Here is a 17721-nt window from a genome sequence, read left to right on the forward strand (position 1 = left end):
AACAGAAAATGCTGGAAAAAAATCAGCAGGTCTGACAGCATCTATGGAGAGAGAAACAGAATTAATGTTTCAAGTCCATATGACACTTCTTTGAAGACTCTACTTGATGACATCATTGTTGACAGGCTCCTAGAAATCCCCTTGAATTGGCAGAATTGGGAGAACTGTCCCACAGGCTAGTCAAGGAAAGCCTGACATGGTCATGCTCACTGAATCATACCTTCCGGACAATGTCGCAGACATTGGCATCACCATCCCTGGGTATATCCTGTTCAACCAGCAGGGCAGACTCACCAGAGCTGGTGGCACAGTGGTATACAATCAAGAGGGATTTGTCCTGGGAGTCCTCAATATTGACTCTGGGCCTCACGAAGTCTCATGGCATCAGGTCAAACATGGGCAAAGAAATCTCCTGCTGATTACCACCTACTCCGCCACCCGCCCCCCCCCCCCCCCCCCCCAACTTCGCTCCTCCATATTGAATGCAATTGGAAGAAGCACTGAAGGTGTCAAGGGCACAGAATGTACTCTGGGTGGGGGACTTCAATGTCCATCACCAAGAGTGACTCGGTAGCACCCAACTGACCCAACTGGCCAAGTGCAAAAAGACTTAGCTGCTAGTCTGGGTCTGCGGCAGATGGTGAGGGAACCAACAAGAAGGAAAACCTAATTTTTTTAATTCATCCATGGGAAGTGGACTTATTTCAGATTTCTAACAGCTGCAGTATTTTGCTTGTATTTGATTCCAATTTATCTGTGCCAGATCTGTTCTCACGCCACTGAAATCCCAGGCTGTATTAGACTATCCCCTTCTTCCTCTGTCCCACCAATGGCACTCATGCTTTCAGTCATCTAGGCCCAAGTTCTAGAATTCCCTCCCTAACCCTCTCCACCTCTATCTCCTCCTTTAAGCCACTCTTAAAACATAACTCTTTGACTACACTTGTAGTGAGCTGTCTTAAAATGTCCTTCTCTGGTTGGGTATCAGATTTTGTTTGCTAATGGGCCTATGAAGTGCCTTGGAATATTTTAACTTTAAAGGTTCTTTTTAAATGCCAGAGACCCCCAGGCAAACCACATAACTCAATGTTGGGTTGAACATCTTTCAGGCATCCTTGCAGGGCATGTTGGTCTCTGAAATTGGGTACTATTTATATCCATTTTAAGCCCATTCAATTTCTACCCCTAGGTGTTTGCAGAACAGCAGTGGTTCCCAACAATACAAGACTATGAGAATAAAACTCCCACATGAAATTGAAGCAGACATATATTAGAGAGACAAGAGAGTCATTTTAAATCTAGCGCTTAATGCAATTACAGGGTTCAGCTGAAGAGTATAAAATGCTCAAGCTTCAAGTCCCTTCCTTATAATGTGGTGTAAATCATTCAATTGTATTAGTGACTTGTAATCAATCCAGCAGTAATGATTTTATTGGGTTTGTTTTGCATGATACTAAAAGCAAACTATCAAAAGCGCACAGGTATTGAATTTTGTTGCCATAGTCAGCATGTTGGTGGCATATTTCTGGGCAGGGAAATTTTTACAGCAGGAAAATTGGGCAAAAAACCGTTTCTTCATTTTCCTCCATTACATCTCTTAGCGAGCTCCTTCAGGCTTTTTGGCACTCTCCCCAATGTGTCCACTGAGTCCTCTATTCCCTAATTTCAAAATATGCTAATGTGGTCCAATGGCTCTACAGCTCCCAGTTTCCTACTATTAAACTTGCAATGCACGCGAAGCAAATTAGGCTGAGATTTATATGGTGCTCTCTGACCTCTCCAGAGTCTGCTCCCATGAAATATGATCCAAACAGCAGCAGGGGAAGGTTACAATGAGGCACATGTCTTTACTGGGCTGATTATTGAACAGATTGTTGAGTTTTACAGGCAGGCCTTCACTGCCCGGATAGGCCGAAGGAGCTCCGAAAGACACTCCAAATCACATGTCATGAATAGTTATACTCTGGTGTGCCCTTATGACTTCTCCATTAAAAACACTTTGGCACTGCCTGAGAGCAGCCCTGGCTCTGTTGGAATCAGAACTAAATGGAATAGAGCATCATGGTGAAGGGCTCTTCAAGTATTGCTGAGTAACCATTGCAAATAGCTTCAGAACACATCTCATCATTGAAGTTTTCTTTTACATGACTGCCTTTCGTCCTTCTCTCCTGCTTTCAAAGAAAGGGACCTTCCCTCAATCTACTACCCTTCCTATGGGACAACACACCAGGCCATTTTGTCCCTAATTAACACCAGAGTGAATAAATAAGCACCTACCAGAGGACTGGTTAAAGGACAGAAAACAGAGAGTAATGGTGAATGGCTTTTTTTGGGTTGTAGGAAGGTAGGCAGTTGCGTTCTCTAGTGGCCAGTATTAAGGTCAATGCTTTTCATGACATAATAAGACCTGAGATTTGCATGTGCAGAGCACAATTTCAGAATTTCCAGGTGGCACAAAACTTGTAAGTGTATTGAACTGTGAGGGGGATAGTGATGGACTTCAAGAGGACATAGTCTGGTTTAATGGACGGACACAGAGACATGTGAAGTGATACCTTTTGGCAGAAGGGAAGAAGATAGGCAACATATACATAAAAGGGTACAATCGTAATGGGCGTGCTGGAGTAGAGGGACCTGGAGGTTTGATGCACAATCTATTGGGGGTGGCAAGGCAGGTGAGAAAGCAATTAAAATCTATACCAGATCCTGGGCTTTATAAAATAAAAATGGAAGCGTAGAGTACAAAAGCAACAAGGTTATGATGAAATTTATAAAACGCTAGTTCATCCACAACTAGAGTATTTCCATTTCTGGGCACCACACTTTAGTAAGGATATGAAGGCTTTAGAGAGGGTGCAGCAAAGATTTACAGGAATGGTTTCAGCATTAAGGGTCTTCAGACATATGGATAGATTTGAGAAAGCGGGGCTGTTCTCCTTAGAGAAGGAAGGTTTGAAAGAAGTTTTAATACATGTGTTCAAACTCGTAAGAGGTCTTAAACAGTGCCGATAGAGAGAAACTGGTATTGGATCCAGGGGAGGCTGAGGAAAGGAGTCTCTCCTCAGTTTTGAGGACCATCAGGAGGAGGAAGAGGAAGAATTCCACATGGAGAAGGAGAGTGAGGATGAAGGCCAAGAGGAAGGACCTTAGGGATGAAGGAGTGATGTCGCCGTAGAGGCTATGAGGAGTCCATGCAGGATACTATTGTGGCACCTTCTGATACAGTGGCACTTCACATGATGGGAACCTTCCATGAGTGCAAAAGGTGACCTGGAAAGCAGGGAAGAGTGTTTGAGATACCAAGAGAAGGGACTTGAAAGCATCCTGCAAGCTAACACATATGAGGATTGATGAAGGCCAACTGGATGCAGTGCTGAGGTGGCGGGTGAGACATTAAAAGACTTCTGCCTTCACGGAGAGTCCAATATTCTGTAAATATATTGTAAATAGTTAACATTTTGCACAGATAAAGATTTTTGTTTAACTTTACACATGTCTGTTAACTTGCTCTACACAACTTAATTTCTCTAAACGCTACAGTAACCCAATGAGCGAAGTAGCCTCCACTCTCGGACACTCCGACACAGTGTTCCCGTTGTTGCCGTGGCAGAGGTGGAGGCAGGCAGCTCAGTTGCCTGGCAATACGACTGTGAGAATCGTGATGTTTAGCCTTATTGTGCAGTGACCTGTTGGGGCCCATCCTGCGACAGCACGAGCTGCATCCCTGATGGGGAAGCACCGCTGCTGGGACCCGGCTGGCAGAAGCTGCATCTGGCTGAGGAACCGAGGAATCAGAGGACGGTGAGATTCCCTCAAAATGCCTGGATCCCTCCGCCTCCTATCCTGATTGCTTAGCCCTAGGCCTGATGGCTGAATGGTTTCCGGTGCTGGGGCACCGCAGCCATCACCTCTAGCCACCAATCTACCATCTATAAGATAGTACTTCCAGTGACCCTAGCTCCTCTCCCAGTGCTGCTGCAGAGCTAGTACCACTGTGCAGGAGATCTCACACTTCTTGTGTGGACTGCGTGTGTTGCTGCACTGGGGCTCACCACAAGGCTGGCCATTCTCCCATGGCTGCGCATCATGCGCTCCCCAACCCAACACATGCTCGAAATTATGACTACGGTAAACTCCTCCATTCAGAGTGCATGAGTTTGCAATATCTCAGGGAACTTAGTCAGATAGTCACCTCTCGGCTGCTGCGTGTCCAAGTACTCAGTCCCATAGGGAGACTCCTAAGGCTCTTCACTGTGTTCTTCACTTGGTGCTTTCCACTCTGTCCCCACTCTTAACCCGCTGTGTGTCTCTGGGTTGGTGCCTGCTGCCTCGGAAGGTGGCGATTTGCACCCTCAGACAGATGTGCCTCCTCCTGATATCGAAGGTGGGACTTCTCTCCAGGCGCTGGGACTGCTGCTGTGGGACCTGAGGGGGAAACCCTCCACAGTCATGAGATGAAGTCATGCTCAGCACCCCCGTTTCCATTGTCCTTTGTTCAAACCCATGCCTGAGCTGGGTTTGCCACAGGTCAACACCTCCCAGGCTGAACCCCTTCATAACTTGGAGTCACCCATCACCATTAGGGCCTGAGATTCCATCCCCAAGGCCCATCCCTCCCCCTTCCCCCCATCAGCCCTTGCTACTGCCTGCAATGTTCCATCAGCCCCGCGGCCATGTGTACCTGAGATGAGGGGGGGGAGCGGCTTGCCGTCACCCACACATCCTGATGGTGAAATCTGTGCTATGCGCTCTCTTCCACAGCCCTGACCTCTTTCAGGCTTGGTGTCCCAGCCCTGGCCTTGGCCAGCTCCACGGTGTTGTGGGCCCTCTTCCGAAAGCAAAAGGGGGAAAGGATGATGTGTTGACACATTGAGGCATGGAACTTGGAGATGCCTCCAAGATATCTCAAATATCACTTCCTCAATGTCCTCCATCCACATGTACATTATTTGCTTCGTCTTGCCCATGGACTCATGGTCCTGCAGCACTGCTGAGCGTCATGCGCCCTGTGTCCTCCCAAGGCCAGTCATGCTGCAAACTGCATGCCCCAGTAATGAAACCAGAGATTTCAGTGGGCAGCCACAGGGTGGAGCTAGAGATTGGGATCTCCATTAGTATCAGTGCCCAGGTAGGTAGATGTGAGCCACACTGGGTGGCAGCTCAAGTCAGGGGGATTGGTCAGGAACCCTAAAGAACATGGAAATTAAAATAGATAAATAAATTGGATTGCACAAGGGGACTGACAAGGTGCTGTATATGTTATGGGGACAGGACCAGGCCAAAGCTATCTCCTGAATGACAATCAGTTGCTGGATTTTCCTGCTCCATGTGACAGGCGGGGATCAGAGATGCGTCTGTAATAGCTCAAACAGCCACTGGCTCCATGTAAATTAGGCCCCCTTTCACCGACCCTACAAAACCTGGAAGGATCATCACTGGAGGGTTCGAACTGGTGATTAATATATTACATTTTATTTTCATTTCATTAAAATAGCTTTGCCTTTATGAAATGTACTCGATAATTCTTTTCTTGCTTGGGGACCAGGAGAAGCAAGGCCAGCTGTGCCTTGAATCATTTTTATTTATAATGACACGTGTGTGTGGGTGAGAAGTGATGTGATTGTGGGTTCTCATGTGACTTCTTTCATTGTCGCAAATAGTTGCGGGCAGTTGGAAAACTAAGTGGTACATAAAAGTGTTCATAGGAACATAGGAAGAGGAGTAAGCCATTCAGCCCCTCAAACCTGTTCTGCCGTTCAGTGAGATTGTGGTTGAACTGTATCCTAACTCCTTATACCCGCCTTAACTTTATAGCCCTTCATATCAAAAACCTTTAAATTTTAGGCTTAAAATTATTAAATGAGCTAACACTGGCTGGTCTTTGTGGGAGACAGGTCCATCTTTTGCATGAAGAGGTGCTTCCAGTCTAGAGGCAGAAGCAGGAGTGAGAGTGATTTCTGCTCGGGATGGGAGCGGGATGGCAGGACATGCGCTACCTCCTGCTGGTCAGCTTATTCCCTATGCATGTGCGAGGTGCATGGTGAATATTGTGGCAGAGGCAAGTGGGATAGCGATGCCCCCACTGCTTCCTCTTCAGCTGGACCGTTGCTAGCAGAAGTGTGGTGTTTCCTGGAGCCAGCATCATGTATGCCTGCGGTGATCTGTGAACAAATTGCAGTGATCCATCTAGTCAGCATATTCCTTGAAGCTGTCCCTCCAGCCCTGAGTATTTCAGGCAATGGGAAGCCCTGTAGCCCTACTCCAGGCCTCTCCACACCCCACCATGGTGAAGCCTGCCCTGGAGGACCACATGTGAGTTCTCCTCTCGTTTATACATCCATGTGCCAGGTTTGTGCACTCACCTTCAAAAACTATTGCGTTTCCCTCCATCACCCTCGAGACGCATTCAAGAGATGCTCGCCCTGCCATCATAGATGTTCCACCAAGCCCATCATTAGCCATGGCCATCAAACTGAGACCCTCGAGGTTCTAAACTGGCACATTGTTGCCGCCCTCCCCCTACTCCCTCTAGGCATGCAGGAGCTAACCCCTGCCTCCCTCCATGCGTCCCTCTGTCCCACTGCCTCTGCCTCAATCAACTTGAGTAACCCATCAGCGCAGACTTTGCTGCAGCTCCCAACCTTGCTGGGATCTTGATGTTATGAGACTCATGAGCCAGGAACAAACCTGCTATTGTGTGGGCTTCAGTTAGCCTTGCACCTATAACCATTACCCTCCACATGACTTCTCTCCCATAGGAGCCTACACTCATTGCCATTGCCATGACCACCCTGACCCTCCTCCTGTTATCCGAGCCACCTGTTTTGTCTGTCTCCCCCCACCATGAGACCATCCGCTATCCGTCCATGACCCCCTACCTGCCACCCTACTGCATCCCACTACCCCCTCTCACCGTGACTTCCCTCCACTGCCCAGTACCCTCAATTAACCCGCAGTATCCTACTATAGACAGCACCGACCTTGCCCTTTAGAATAATCTCGAAAATCACCCTCTAGTTCTGGTGTTGGGCTTGTGTGGGTTCCCAAACATCAAATTCTCTTGATGGCAGGATTGGGATTTGCAAATGAAAATTCAAACCGTTAACTCTGGTGCTCTCTCCAAGAATGCTGCCAGACCTGCTGAATATTACCAGAATTTTCTGCTTTTATTACTGCTGTTTGATATTCTTTCAAGTGTAATGTTGGTTATGTTTTCTATCTTTTCAAGGAGTCCAGTTGGCCTTTATTGTTTGGACTAAATGCAGTTCCAGCTGTGATACAACTCATTGTACTGCCCTTTCTTCCTGAGAGCCCTCAGTACTTGCTGTTTGAAAAGAATGATATTTCTCGAGCCAAGAAAGGTAAATCCATACCTAATGAAGTTTAATTCTGAAAATTATGTTCACAGCAACTAACATGAAGAGCCATAAAGTGCACTTGTCAGCTATCAGTAATTTAGTAGAAATAAATTGTTTCTGGAACATTTTAATGATTCATTATGACATATCTGACCAATTATATACAATATGTTTAACTTCCAAAGGGACTGTTCATGGGTTGACAGATATCGGGGACATGAAGTGCTGAGCCCTGATTAATAAGTTGGCTTCTAGCACTTAAGGACATTGTACATTGTATGATTTCAATCTTTTTCTGGGGGAGGGGAGAGAAGAGAACAATTTGTAGGAATTTTAGAACTGTATGTTCTTTCAACCTGTCCACGTGGACTAAAAGTGAGGAGAGTTAATCACAGAGCAGTGAAATATAAAAGGCTGACTGTAGTGATTGAAGGTATAGCTTTTCCTACTGCCTATTAGGGTCACATGATTGTTCTGACGAATGAGCCCTAAGCGTGGGTAATCCGGTGGGGGGAGCTTTCTAGTCGTGGACCTGGTTCAAGCATGTAGCTTCTAAAAGAGATCTATAATAAAGTTCTCTGTTTCAAGTAAGGGACTTGTCTAGTACATCAAATCATTACATTTGGAGACAAGGGTAAAATAGCTCTGACGCTGCATCTCGCTTTGTGAATGTGAGTACATCAGTTCTGAAAAAAAGGAAAGAAAAGTATACCCACCAGCCATGCCACTCTTCGGCAGAATTTACCCTTACGATGCGCCCATGGAAGACTGGAGCCATACAGAGCCATGGTTTTTATTTTGTGGCAAATGGAATAACCGCAGAGGAGAAGCAGAAAGCAATTCTTTAGAGTGTCTGTGGTAGCAAGACATATATAACCTCTTCTGCAGTCTGACGGCCCCGAACACACCCAATTCTAAATCTTTTAATGAATTGGTAGACTTTGTGAAGACACATTTTCAGCCGAAGTCATCGGTAATAATGCAGATGTTTAAGTTAACTCCAGAGTAAAGGCCTCGGGAGAGTCCATCACAACTTATAAAGTGAAGTTGAAGCAGTTGACTGAGCGCTGTGACTTTGGAGACACTCAATGACATGTTGCGGGACCAGTTAGTTTGTGGCGTTCACGATGACGCCATTAAGCGCCGTTTACTTGCAGAAGTTAACATTGATTTGAAGCGTGTTATGGAAATAGCACTAGCCATGGAAAGTGCTGAGAGGGACTCACAGACTTTACAGAATGTGCAACATGGCCCCGTTCTTCAGTTGGGGCGGGAACCTGACGGCGAGCATCGCATGAAAACCAGAGAGACAGCAGCAAAGCGAGAGACAGTCTCTGCTGCTCGAAAAACGGAAAGGCCTAGTGGAAGAAATTCAGCAGCAATCCTGAAGTTAATCTGTCACAGATGTGGGGGTAACCATGTACCCGACACCTGCAGATTCAAGGAGGCAGATGCCATCACTGCCACAAGAAAGGGCACGTTACAAAGCAATCGAAATCGAAACAGCCCATAAGACAGCAGACCAAAATGATTGAAGTGAATAATACGACAGAACCTGAATCTGCCGATACCGATATCTATTCCTTGTAGAATGTTAAAGCAGTAAAAACTGAACCAATAACCGTCACCATTCAAGTGAATGGGAAGCCATTAGTCATGGAGGTAGACATGGGGGCCTCAACCACAGTGATGGGAGAGCACACATTTAAATACCTAAATGAAGGTACCCAGCCACTGAATCTGGCGCAAACCACGGCTCAATTGAAGACTTACACTGGAGAGTCCATTCAGGTAAAGGTCCTATAGGCCACAGGCAGCCCAGTTTCCAGTGATCATTGTAATGGATGAAGGATCTAATCTTCCGGGCCGAGATTGGTTACAAAAAATTAAGCTCAACTAGGCTGAAATATTTCAAGTGAGAACAGAAGGAGTTCCTGGGCTGTTAAGGAAATACAACAGCATATTTCGCGATGGGCTGGGAAAGGTAAGAGGCTTGCAAGCAAAAATATATGTAAATTCGTAGGTGACACCCTGTTTCTTTAAGACCAAACCTGTGTCTTATGCCCTAAAGGAGAAGGTGAATGCAGAATCATGCCACTTAGAGAAGCTAGGCATCATCCAGCCAGTCCAATTTTCAGAGTGGGCAGTGCCCATAGTCCTTGTGATGAAACCTGATCAAACTATTCGCATTTGTGGGAACTACAAATTGACCGTGAATGAGATAGCTAAACTAGATAAATGTCCTATCCCGAGGCAAAGCTAGCTGGAGGCAAGCCCTACACTAAACTGGACATGAGCCCTGCATACCAACAGCTACAGCTGAATAGCATATCTAGAGGGTATGTAACCATCAATGATCCCACAACCAAAGGTTCAGATCTAAACCCTGCAGTCCTGCTACATCCAGTCGTTAATGGTGGGCAATTAAATAACTCACTGGAGGAGGAGGCTCCATAAATATCCCCATCCTCAATGCTGGATGCACATCAATGCTAAAGATAAGACTGAAGCATTTGCTACAATCTTCAGCCAGAAGTGCCAAATGGATGATCCATCTCGGCTTCCTCCAGAGTTCCCCAACATCACAGATGCCAGTCTTCAGCCAATTTGATTCACTCCACGTGATATCAAGACATGGCTGAAGGCACTGGATACTGCAAAGGCTATGGGCCCTGATAATATTCCGGCAATAGTACGGAAGATTTGTGCTCCAGAACTTGCCGCACCCCTAGCCAAGCTGTTCCAGTACAGCTACAACACTGGCATCTACCCGGCTATGTGGAAAATTGCCCAGGTATATCCTGTACACAGAAAGTCCAACCCAGCCAATTACCACCCATCAGTCTACTCTCAATCATCAGTAAAGTAATGGAAGGGGTCATCAACAGTGCTATCAAGCTGCACTTGCTTAGCAATAACCTGCTCACTGATGCCCAGTTTGGGTTCCTCCAGGGCCACTCAGCTCCTGACCTCATTACAGCCTTGGTTCAAACATGGACAAATGAGCTGAACTCCCGAGGTGAGGTGAGAGTGACTGCCCTTGGCATCAAGGCAGCATTTGACCAAGTGTGGCATCAAGGAGCCCTAGCAAAACTGGAGTCAATGGGAATTGGGGGAAAACTCTCCGATGGTTGGAGTCATACCTAGCACAAATGAAGATGGTTGTGATTGTTGGAGTTCAGTCATCTCAGCTCCAGGACATTACTGCAGAAGTTCCTCAGGGTAGTGTCCTCGGCGCAACCATCTTCAGCTACTTCATCAATGGCCAAATGTTGGGCTTCCGTTGACCCTGTGATCAGGACATCATCTAGATGTACAACTACTTGGGGAAGTCCTTGCAAAAGACTCTCCATTATCGTTTGGAAGATTGCACATGCAGATGATATATTGATACAGGTCCTTGTGCGTGTTTTTTAAATTAATTCACAGGATGTGGGCTTTGCTGGCTAGGCCAGCATTTATTGCCCTTCCTAGTTGCCCTTGAGAAAGTGGTGGTGAGCTGCCTTCTTAAACCGCTGCAGTCCATGTGGTGTAGGTACACCACAGTGCTCTTAGGAAGGGAGTTCCAGGATTTTGACCCAGCAACAGTGAAGGAATGGTGATATATTTCCAAGTCAGGATGGTGAGCAACTTGGAGGGGAACTTCCAGGTGGTGATGTTCCCATCTATCTGCTGCCCTTGTCCTTCTAGATGGTAGTGATTGTGGGTTTGGAAGGTGCTAAGGAGCCTTGGTGAATTCCTGCAGTGCATCTTGTAGATGGCACACACTGCTGCTACTGGCAAGTCAGGAGGTGAGTTACTTGTCACTCAATTCCTAGCCTCTGACCTGCTCTTGTAGCCACAGTATTTATATGGCTAATCCAGTTCAGTTTCTGGTCAATGGTAAGCCCCAGGATGTTGATAATGCGAGATTCAGTGATAGTAATGCCATTGAGCATCAAGGGGCGATGGCTAGATTCTATCTTGTTGGAGATGTTCATTGCCTGGCATTTGTGTGGCGCAAGTAATACTTGCCACTTGTTAGCCCAAGCCTGGATATTGTCCAGGTCTTGCTGTATTTGAACATGGACTGCTTCAGTATCTGAGGAGTCATGAATGGTACTGAACATTGTCCAATCATCAGTGAGCATCCCCACTTCTGACCTTATGATGGAAGGAAGGCCACTGATGAAGCAAATGAGAGCTCTTTGAATATCCCAGAGTCCAAAATGCTTTATATTGCCAATTTTTGAAAGTTGTGTATGATGCGATCCCTTCTCAAATTTTTAGTTCTGACCTCATTGCAGCTCATAGTGCCACAGATCCGTTAACAACATTTGTTCCTTCGTTCTTACTATATCCTTAATACAGTATACTTCCCTGAATTTCTTTCTGCTATTTTACTGGACATTTTACCTGATTTATTTTAAACAAGTTATTACTTTGTTGGAATAGCAAAAAAGAATATCATAGAAACATGCTGTGCATTTTGATGCTGTTATCCCAACGTGTAATTTCAAGCTACCTCTTACCTCTAACTGTCTGTTGTCTCATACCCATTACAATAAAATAGGTTTGACCCCATGTTCCACACACTAGTGCCTTGTGACATTTTAACTGATGTCAGTTCCAATCACTGTCAAGTAACTTTACAGAAACGTGCATTATCTTTGCTATCATATCTGGAGTGGTGTAATTACTCCTTCAGTAGAAAAATAAGGTCAGCTGAAGTGATGGCAAGAGAAACCAGCAGTCTCTGTAACTGGTATAGACAAAAGCTTTCTGGTAGGTGACCAACCATCATTATCATATGTGCTTTGCCTGAAGATAGGTCCTTGGCTCATAGTAATCTTCCCATGTCTCTCTATCCTGTGCCAGCCTTTTCATTTGCCAGTAGCTTCCTTTAATTTTCAAACCATCCAGCACTGATATTCCGTTCCTTCCTCTTCCTCTTTTTCCTTGAAATCTTCCTTCCATAACATCTCTTACAAGTCAGTTTCTTCTTAAGTTGTGCCCTGCTTTGTCTCTCTGCTTTTTCATTCAGCAAGTCTCTTTGTTTGCTCACTCTCCAGAGCACCTCATTATTTGTTACTTTTTCTGTCCAGCTGGTTGTTTGCATTCTCCTCCAAACCCACCTTTCAAAGCTATTGAGCAAGTGTTATCCTCTTTACGCAAAGTCTACATCTCACATCCGTACAAAACAACGCTCCAAATCAAGCTCTTTACAAGTCACTTCTCGAGTTGTTTATTCAGCTTTCCTGTTAGCAACCATCTCTTACCAAATACAGTCTTTTCTATTGCTATCCTTGTTCTTGTTTCTTACTTGCACCCTCCATCTGCAGATATTATGCTTCCTAAATATTTGAATTCTTGCACCTGTTCGAGTTCTCTTCCTTCTGTGAATGTATAAACATTTCTGGATGATTTTGAGATATGTATCACTTTGGTTTTGCCAATGTTCACTTTCATTCCAAAGTTCATATCTGTTATTACTAGTCCATCAATTAGATCTTGTAACCCTTCTTCTGTGTGTGCTACAAGTGCTTTGTCACCTGAAAATTTAACTGATGTTATCATTCACCACCCACAATCTTAATGCCAGATTCTGTGTCTTCAAACACTTCTTTAATCATTGCTTCTGCGTAGACATTGAAGAGGATTGGTGACAAACAACACACTTGTCAAACCCCTCTTCCAATTACATTTGGTTCCGACTCCCCGTTAGCTACTCTCACTGTTGTTGTTTGTCTCATGTACACATTTCTTATGAGAGGTCTATCTCTCCAGTCTACTCCAATGCCTTTCAGAACTTTCAAAAGCTTATTCCAGTCAACCCAGTCAAATGTTTTTTGAAAATCTACAAACCAAACTATCCAAACTCTAAACTGCATTCACTCATTAATCTTACATTGCCAATTTCTTCTCTCATCCCTCTTCCTCAATGGAATCCAAACTGGTCATCTCCAATGTAGTTCTGTGCATTCCCACACACTCCCTTTGTTACAATTCTCAACAAACCTTTAATGCATGGACAATCAGGCCCACTGTACACAAGTCAGAACACCGGCATGCCTTTGGCTTCTTTCTTAGGTTGGTCATTATCGTCTGCATGAAGTCCTCTGGCCATTCTCCTGATCAGTAAATATCTTTGTACATCTTATTAAACATTGATGAAATGCTGTCTCCCATATTTTTAATCAATGCTGCAGGTATTTCATCTATTCCAGCCACTTTTCCAGTTCTTATCACATGTATTTCTGCTCTTATCTCACTCTCCAATATTTCTGGTCCAATGAAATCGATGTCAACCTTACTCTTACCTCACTCAATAATTTCAGGTTTTTCATTTTTTGCATAAGGTTCTTCAATCTGCCCCTTCCATCTTTTTGACATTTCATCAGGGTTTGTTGATAAAACAACTTTTCTATTGCTGTGTTATTCTCTGTTGCTGTGGTTTTCAGCCTGTCATGTTTCTGCAGACATAAGGTCTACCCTTCCTTGTTGAAACAGAAAAGGCACAAGAACAAAAAGCAGTGTGATATACTCAAAGAATTGGATTGACTAGGAAGGGCAGACCTAATGTATGCAAAAGCAAAGGAGATCAGTGTCACTCAGCATAAAGGACTGAAAACAACAGCATAGAGAGTAAGGCGACCTGCAAATTCAGTAAAACAGAGGGGCTAATCCGATCAGATATTCCCTTAAGCTTTAACAGAGGAAGGCTGCATTTGCTCTTCTGGCTTCACTTTGAACACTGATTCTGAATCGGAAGAGATTTATTCTCTAACAATGTATTTCTGCTGCTGACCATCAGACATTGGCAATTTTGACATTACCAAGGAGTTCGGGGTTTGAAATTGGCCTTTCGCGAAAGTGTGAAATGGGCAGTAACAAAAGGACAGCCCGTTTTACATGGTGCCTGATTTACTTTTCCATTGATTTCAAGTGAAAAACAAGATGGGATGCAGTTTAAAAAGGGCTGCTGATTCACTATCATCCAATTTGTATTTTTGCTGAAGACCAATTTCACCTCCGAGATCTCAAACCACATTGTGTGATCACAGAGGGTAGTGATGAACCATCATCACAATTAACCATACTGTCCGAAAGTAAGTGGCACAGATCAACATCCAACTTCAGTTTTTACCCTGTGCTATACATAAGTTCCATAGAGCCTAGGCAACTTTCCATTTTTCTGTCCTGAATCAATCAGTTATTAGTAAAGCAATGCAGGTATATAATATAAGTCTATAATCTAAGACCTTCACATTTCTCTTTCTATAACAAAAACACGGTTTTTATTTTCATGCCTTAGCTTTATTAGTTTATAATGTTTGGTGTCACTGTAATTATGGAGGTAATAAAAAAGATCTCCACATTTTTCTGTAGTAGCCCCTTAGATTTCTGAAGGACTGCTACAAATCCCAACTTTTAGAGGCAGGCCGCTGTGCAGACAGGCAGAGCAGACATTATTATTAGGGGATAACTCCAGAGGCTTAGGGAACAAAATGACTGTGGCAAATTGCCTGTTGGAAGCTCTACTGTACACTATCCTGACTCAGTAAAATGCATCATAGAAAATCTACCCTTATGTTCCTTTCATGCTGTCCACCAATCCTATCCAACAAAGGAATATACATTTGGTCCCAAAACCCGAGAGATTGAAGAGGTCACACCATGCCAACCAGAGCTCACAGGCTAGATACAGTGCCAGTAACAGAAAAGGAGCAGGAATGCTGGCATCTATGACCATAGCGCTGGTCAACTGTTTGGCAAAAGTGTGACCAGCATATTAGCTAGCTTGGAATGAGTTGGAGGCAGATGAGCTGAGGTTGGTGACCTTGACAGCCACTGGCAGTGCTATGCTTATGCTACAGATTTGGCTGCAGGGATCCTTGCAGCAAGTGACAAACTACGCCTGGTTCCCTGAATGCCCAAAGCCTGTGCAGGCAATACTTCGATCATTGACAACTAAGTGTGCCAAGGCCTGCCAATATGGTTGGTAGTATAATGGCAAGTGTGAAAAGTGTTGTGTTGGTGCCTGGTCTCACTTTCATCCTGTAGTACTATTTTTTATTCTTTAATGGGATGTGAGCATCACTGGCAAAGTCAGCATTTGTTGCTCAAAATTGCCCTTGAGAAACTGTGAAATACTGTATATGGAGAGTACGCACACTAAACTGCATCATTAACTTTATCTCAGTATTCCAGAGTGAGAGCCTGCAGTTTGATCTAAATGCCTTGAGGCACCCTCAGCTCCTGTGAAAATTAGTGTTGGAAGAACTCTTTCTGTTTTCATCAGTTGTTGTTCTACTGAATCACAATTTGCCTACAATCCACTTTCTAGTGGTATAGCTGTTCTGATCCTTGGCCAGACCCCCAGGGGAGATCTGGTTAGGGACTATTAATGGTTTGTTTAAAGTAGATAAAGTTCAAGATTCCAGACACTTACCGAGTGAATAAAGCCACAAGACTCTGCAGGTTTTGGACAAACAAAAATAATCTTTACTATACAAGTTCAGAAAGATAAAACAATTTACAATATCTACCTAATGAGGTACATGTGAAATAACAGGCAAACTGTGGTCGGACAGGCTGCACTACATAGTAGATGACAGATATGACCAAAACAGATTCCATGGATTTCTCAACTACCCACCCAGATGTTTGTCACATTGGGTCATGACTTCCAAGCTCCAGGGCATTGTATCTGGAGGGTACCCCAAAGATGTGCTGGGGAAACCCCCACTCAACCCCACCCCCAGTAGTTCCCAGGTAAGGTTTACACAGCAATTGCCCCGAAGCGCAAACTTTCCATGGGCAATTGCCTTGCACTGGGAACCATCTGAAAATTGCAATTTAAATCGCAAACTTTGGATGGTTCCAACTCTTTTACATCAATAGTTACCCAGAAAAAGCTAAAATAATTAAGTTCACTTATACCTTCTGGGTAACAGACCCACGCTGACCTCCCCACGGGTCTCCCCGTCATACCCCAGAACCCCAGGGGCCTTCCCCCAACCCTCAACTACTATCCCCCATGGGAATGTGCCCCCCCACAGGATTCCCCCACCCTCCCCTACGGGACTCTCCCAACCCCACAATGGACTTCCCCTAACCTCTGACTACCCACCCTCTGCAGGCCTGGCCTGACCCAGCCCCGACCCCCCACTGCCTGACCCCCCCCAACTCCCTCCAACTGGCCAGCAACCCCACTGATTGCCCCACCCCTCTAACTGCCCGAGCACCACCCCCTCCCAGGCTGTCCAATTCCCCCTTGACTGCCCGACTACTCTTCCACCCCAAATGGCCAAGCTCCCCCACCCTGACACACACACCCGCCTCCCCTCCCGACGGGCTGACACCCCACCTCAAAGTCTAACCACTTACCTGACAAACCTACCTTCGCCCTGGCTTGAAAGTGGCTGGACCTTTAAGTGCTCCTGATTTACGGCAGCTGGTGCAGTAAGAAAGGAGGCCTGGCCTTCCTCCTTCCGATTCAGCAGCACTTGACTGAAGGCTTCAGGAGCCCGCTGTAGCTGCACAGCTCTTGCCCAGCCTGGGTCGGGAGTTCGGGCGAGGCAGGGTCGAAAACATTTCAAGATTGGGAAGTAGGATCCGACTCAGATTGCTACTCCTCGGAAGTTCAGGCCCATTGTGAACCAACCAATCTCACTGAAACTTCGTCTTCCTCACAAGGGTTTCCAATCTCCATATTTGAAGATCTCGCTTTGGAATTCCCTCAAAAAGTCGCTGCTACTCGGTGGCTTCAATGATGACCCACTTTGCAGGGTTTCAATCTCACCTGCCAAGATCCCTTTCCCCTGGAACTCTGGCCACACTCAAACCTCAACCTTCTAAGCACAAATTCAGATTTTTGGCTGTGCCAAGCAGAATACGGTTGCCCCAATGGCCTGCAGCAGGGAGCCACCAACCTTTCCCTGCCTTCTTGGGTCTTCAGGGCTTCTCTTATGCCCATGTCACTCAAAGTCTGCTCCCTGCAGCTCTTTCTTGAATTCAGACCTTGTTATTCTGCTCCTTTCTTAAAACTTTACTTAACGGGGCATATCCCTGTCCCCTGTGTGCATCACCTTGCCTGGGACTGGCTTTTGGGGCGTGTCCCTGTCCCCCTCCCTAATTTGCGACCTTCTCCCTGTCCCCCTCCCATGCCTTGCTCCCTGGGACACACGCACTACGATGGCGCTCCATATCAGGTCATCTGACCTGCCTTTCCACGCCGTTCCTCTCTTTCTTCTCTGCGCAGTCACCCAGAGCCAGTTATTGGCCTAAAGAACACAAAACTAATCGAGCTGTGCGCATGCGGCCAGTTCCCAGCCAGCGCATGTGCCGGAGACCAGAGATTCATCGGGAACTGGAGTTCCCG

At 45.5% G+C, this 17721-nt stretch overlaps 1 protein-coding gene across 2 annotated transcripts in view; it reads left to right on the forward strand.

Annotated features, from left to right (window-relative positions):
* The window catches only part of slc2a9l2 (solute carrier family 2 member 9, like 2), a 461881-nt gene that overhangs the window by 216397 nt on the left and 227763 nt on the right, over positions 1–17721 (forward strand). For both annotated transcript variants that reach the window (XM_078541911.1, XM_078541919.1), the window contains exon 7: positions 7229–7361. In XM_078541911.1, the coding sequence (XP_078398037.1) occupies positions 7229–7361 (133 nt within the window). The remainder of the gene's footprint in view (positions 1–7228; positions 7362–17721) is intronic.

This window comes from Cetorhinus maximus, chromosome 1 (assembly GCF_964194155.1).
Source record: "Cetorhinus maximus chromosome 1, sCetMax3.hap1.1, whole genome shotgun sequence".
Classification (NCBI taxonomy): Eukaryota; Metazoa; Chordata; class Chondrichthyes; order Lamniformes; family Cetorhinidae; genus Cetorhinus; species Cetorhinus maximus.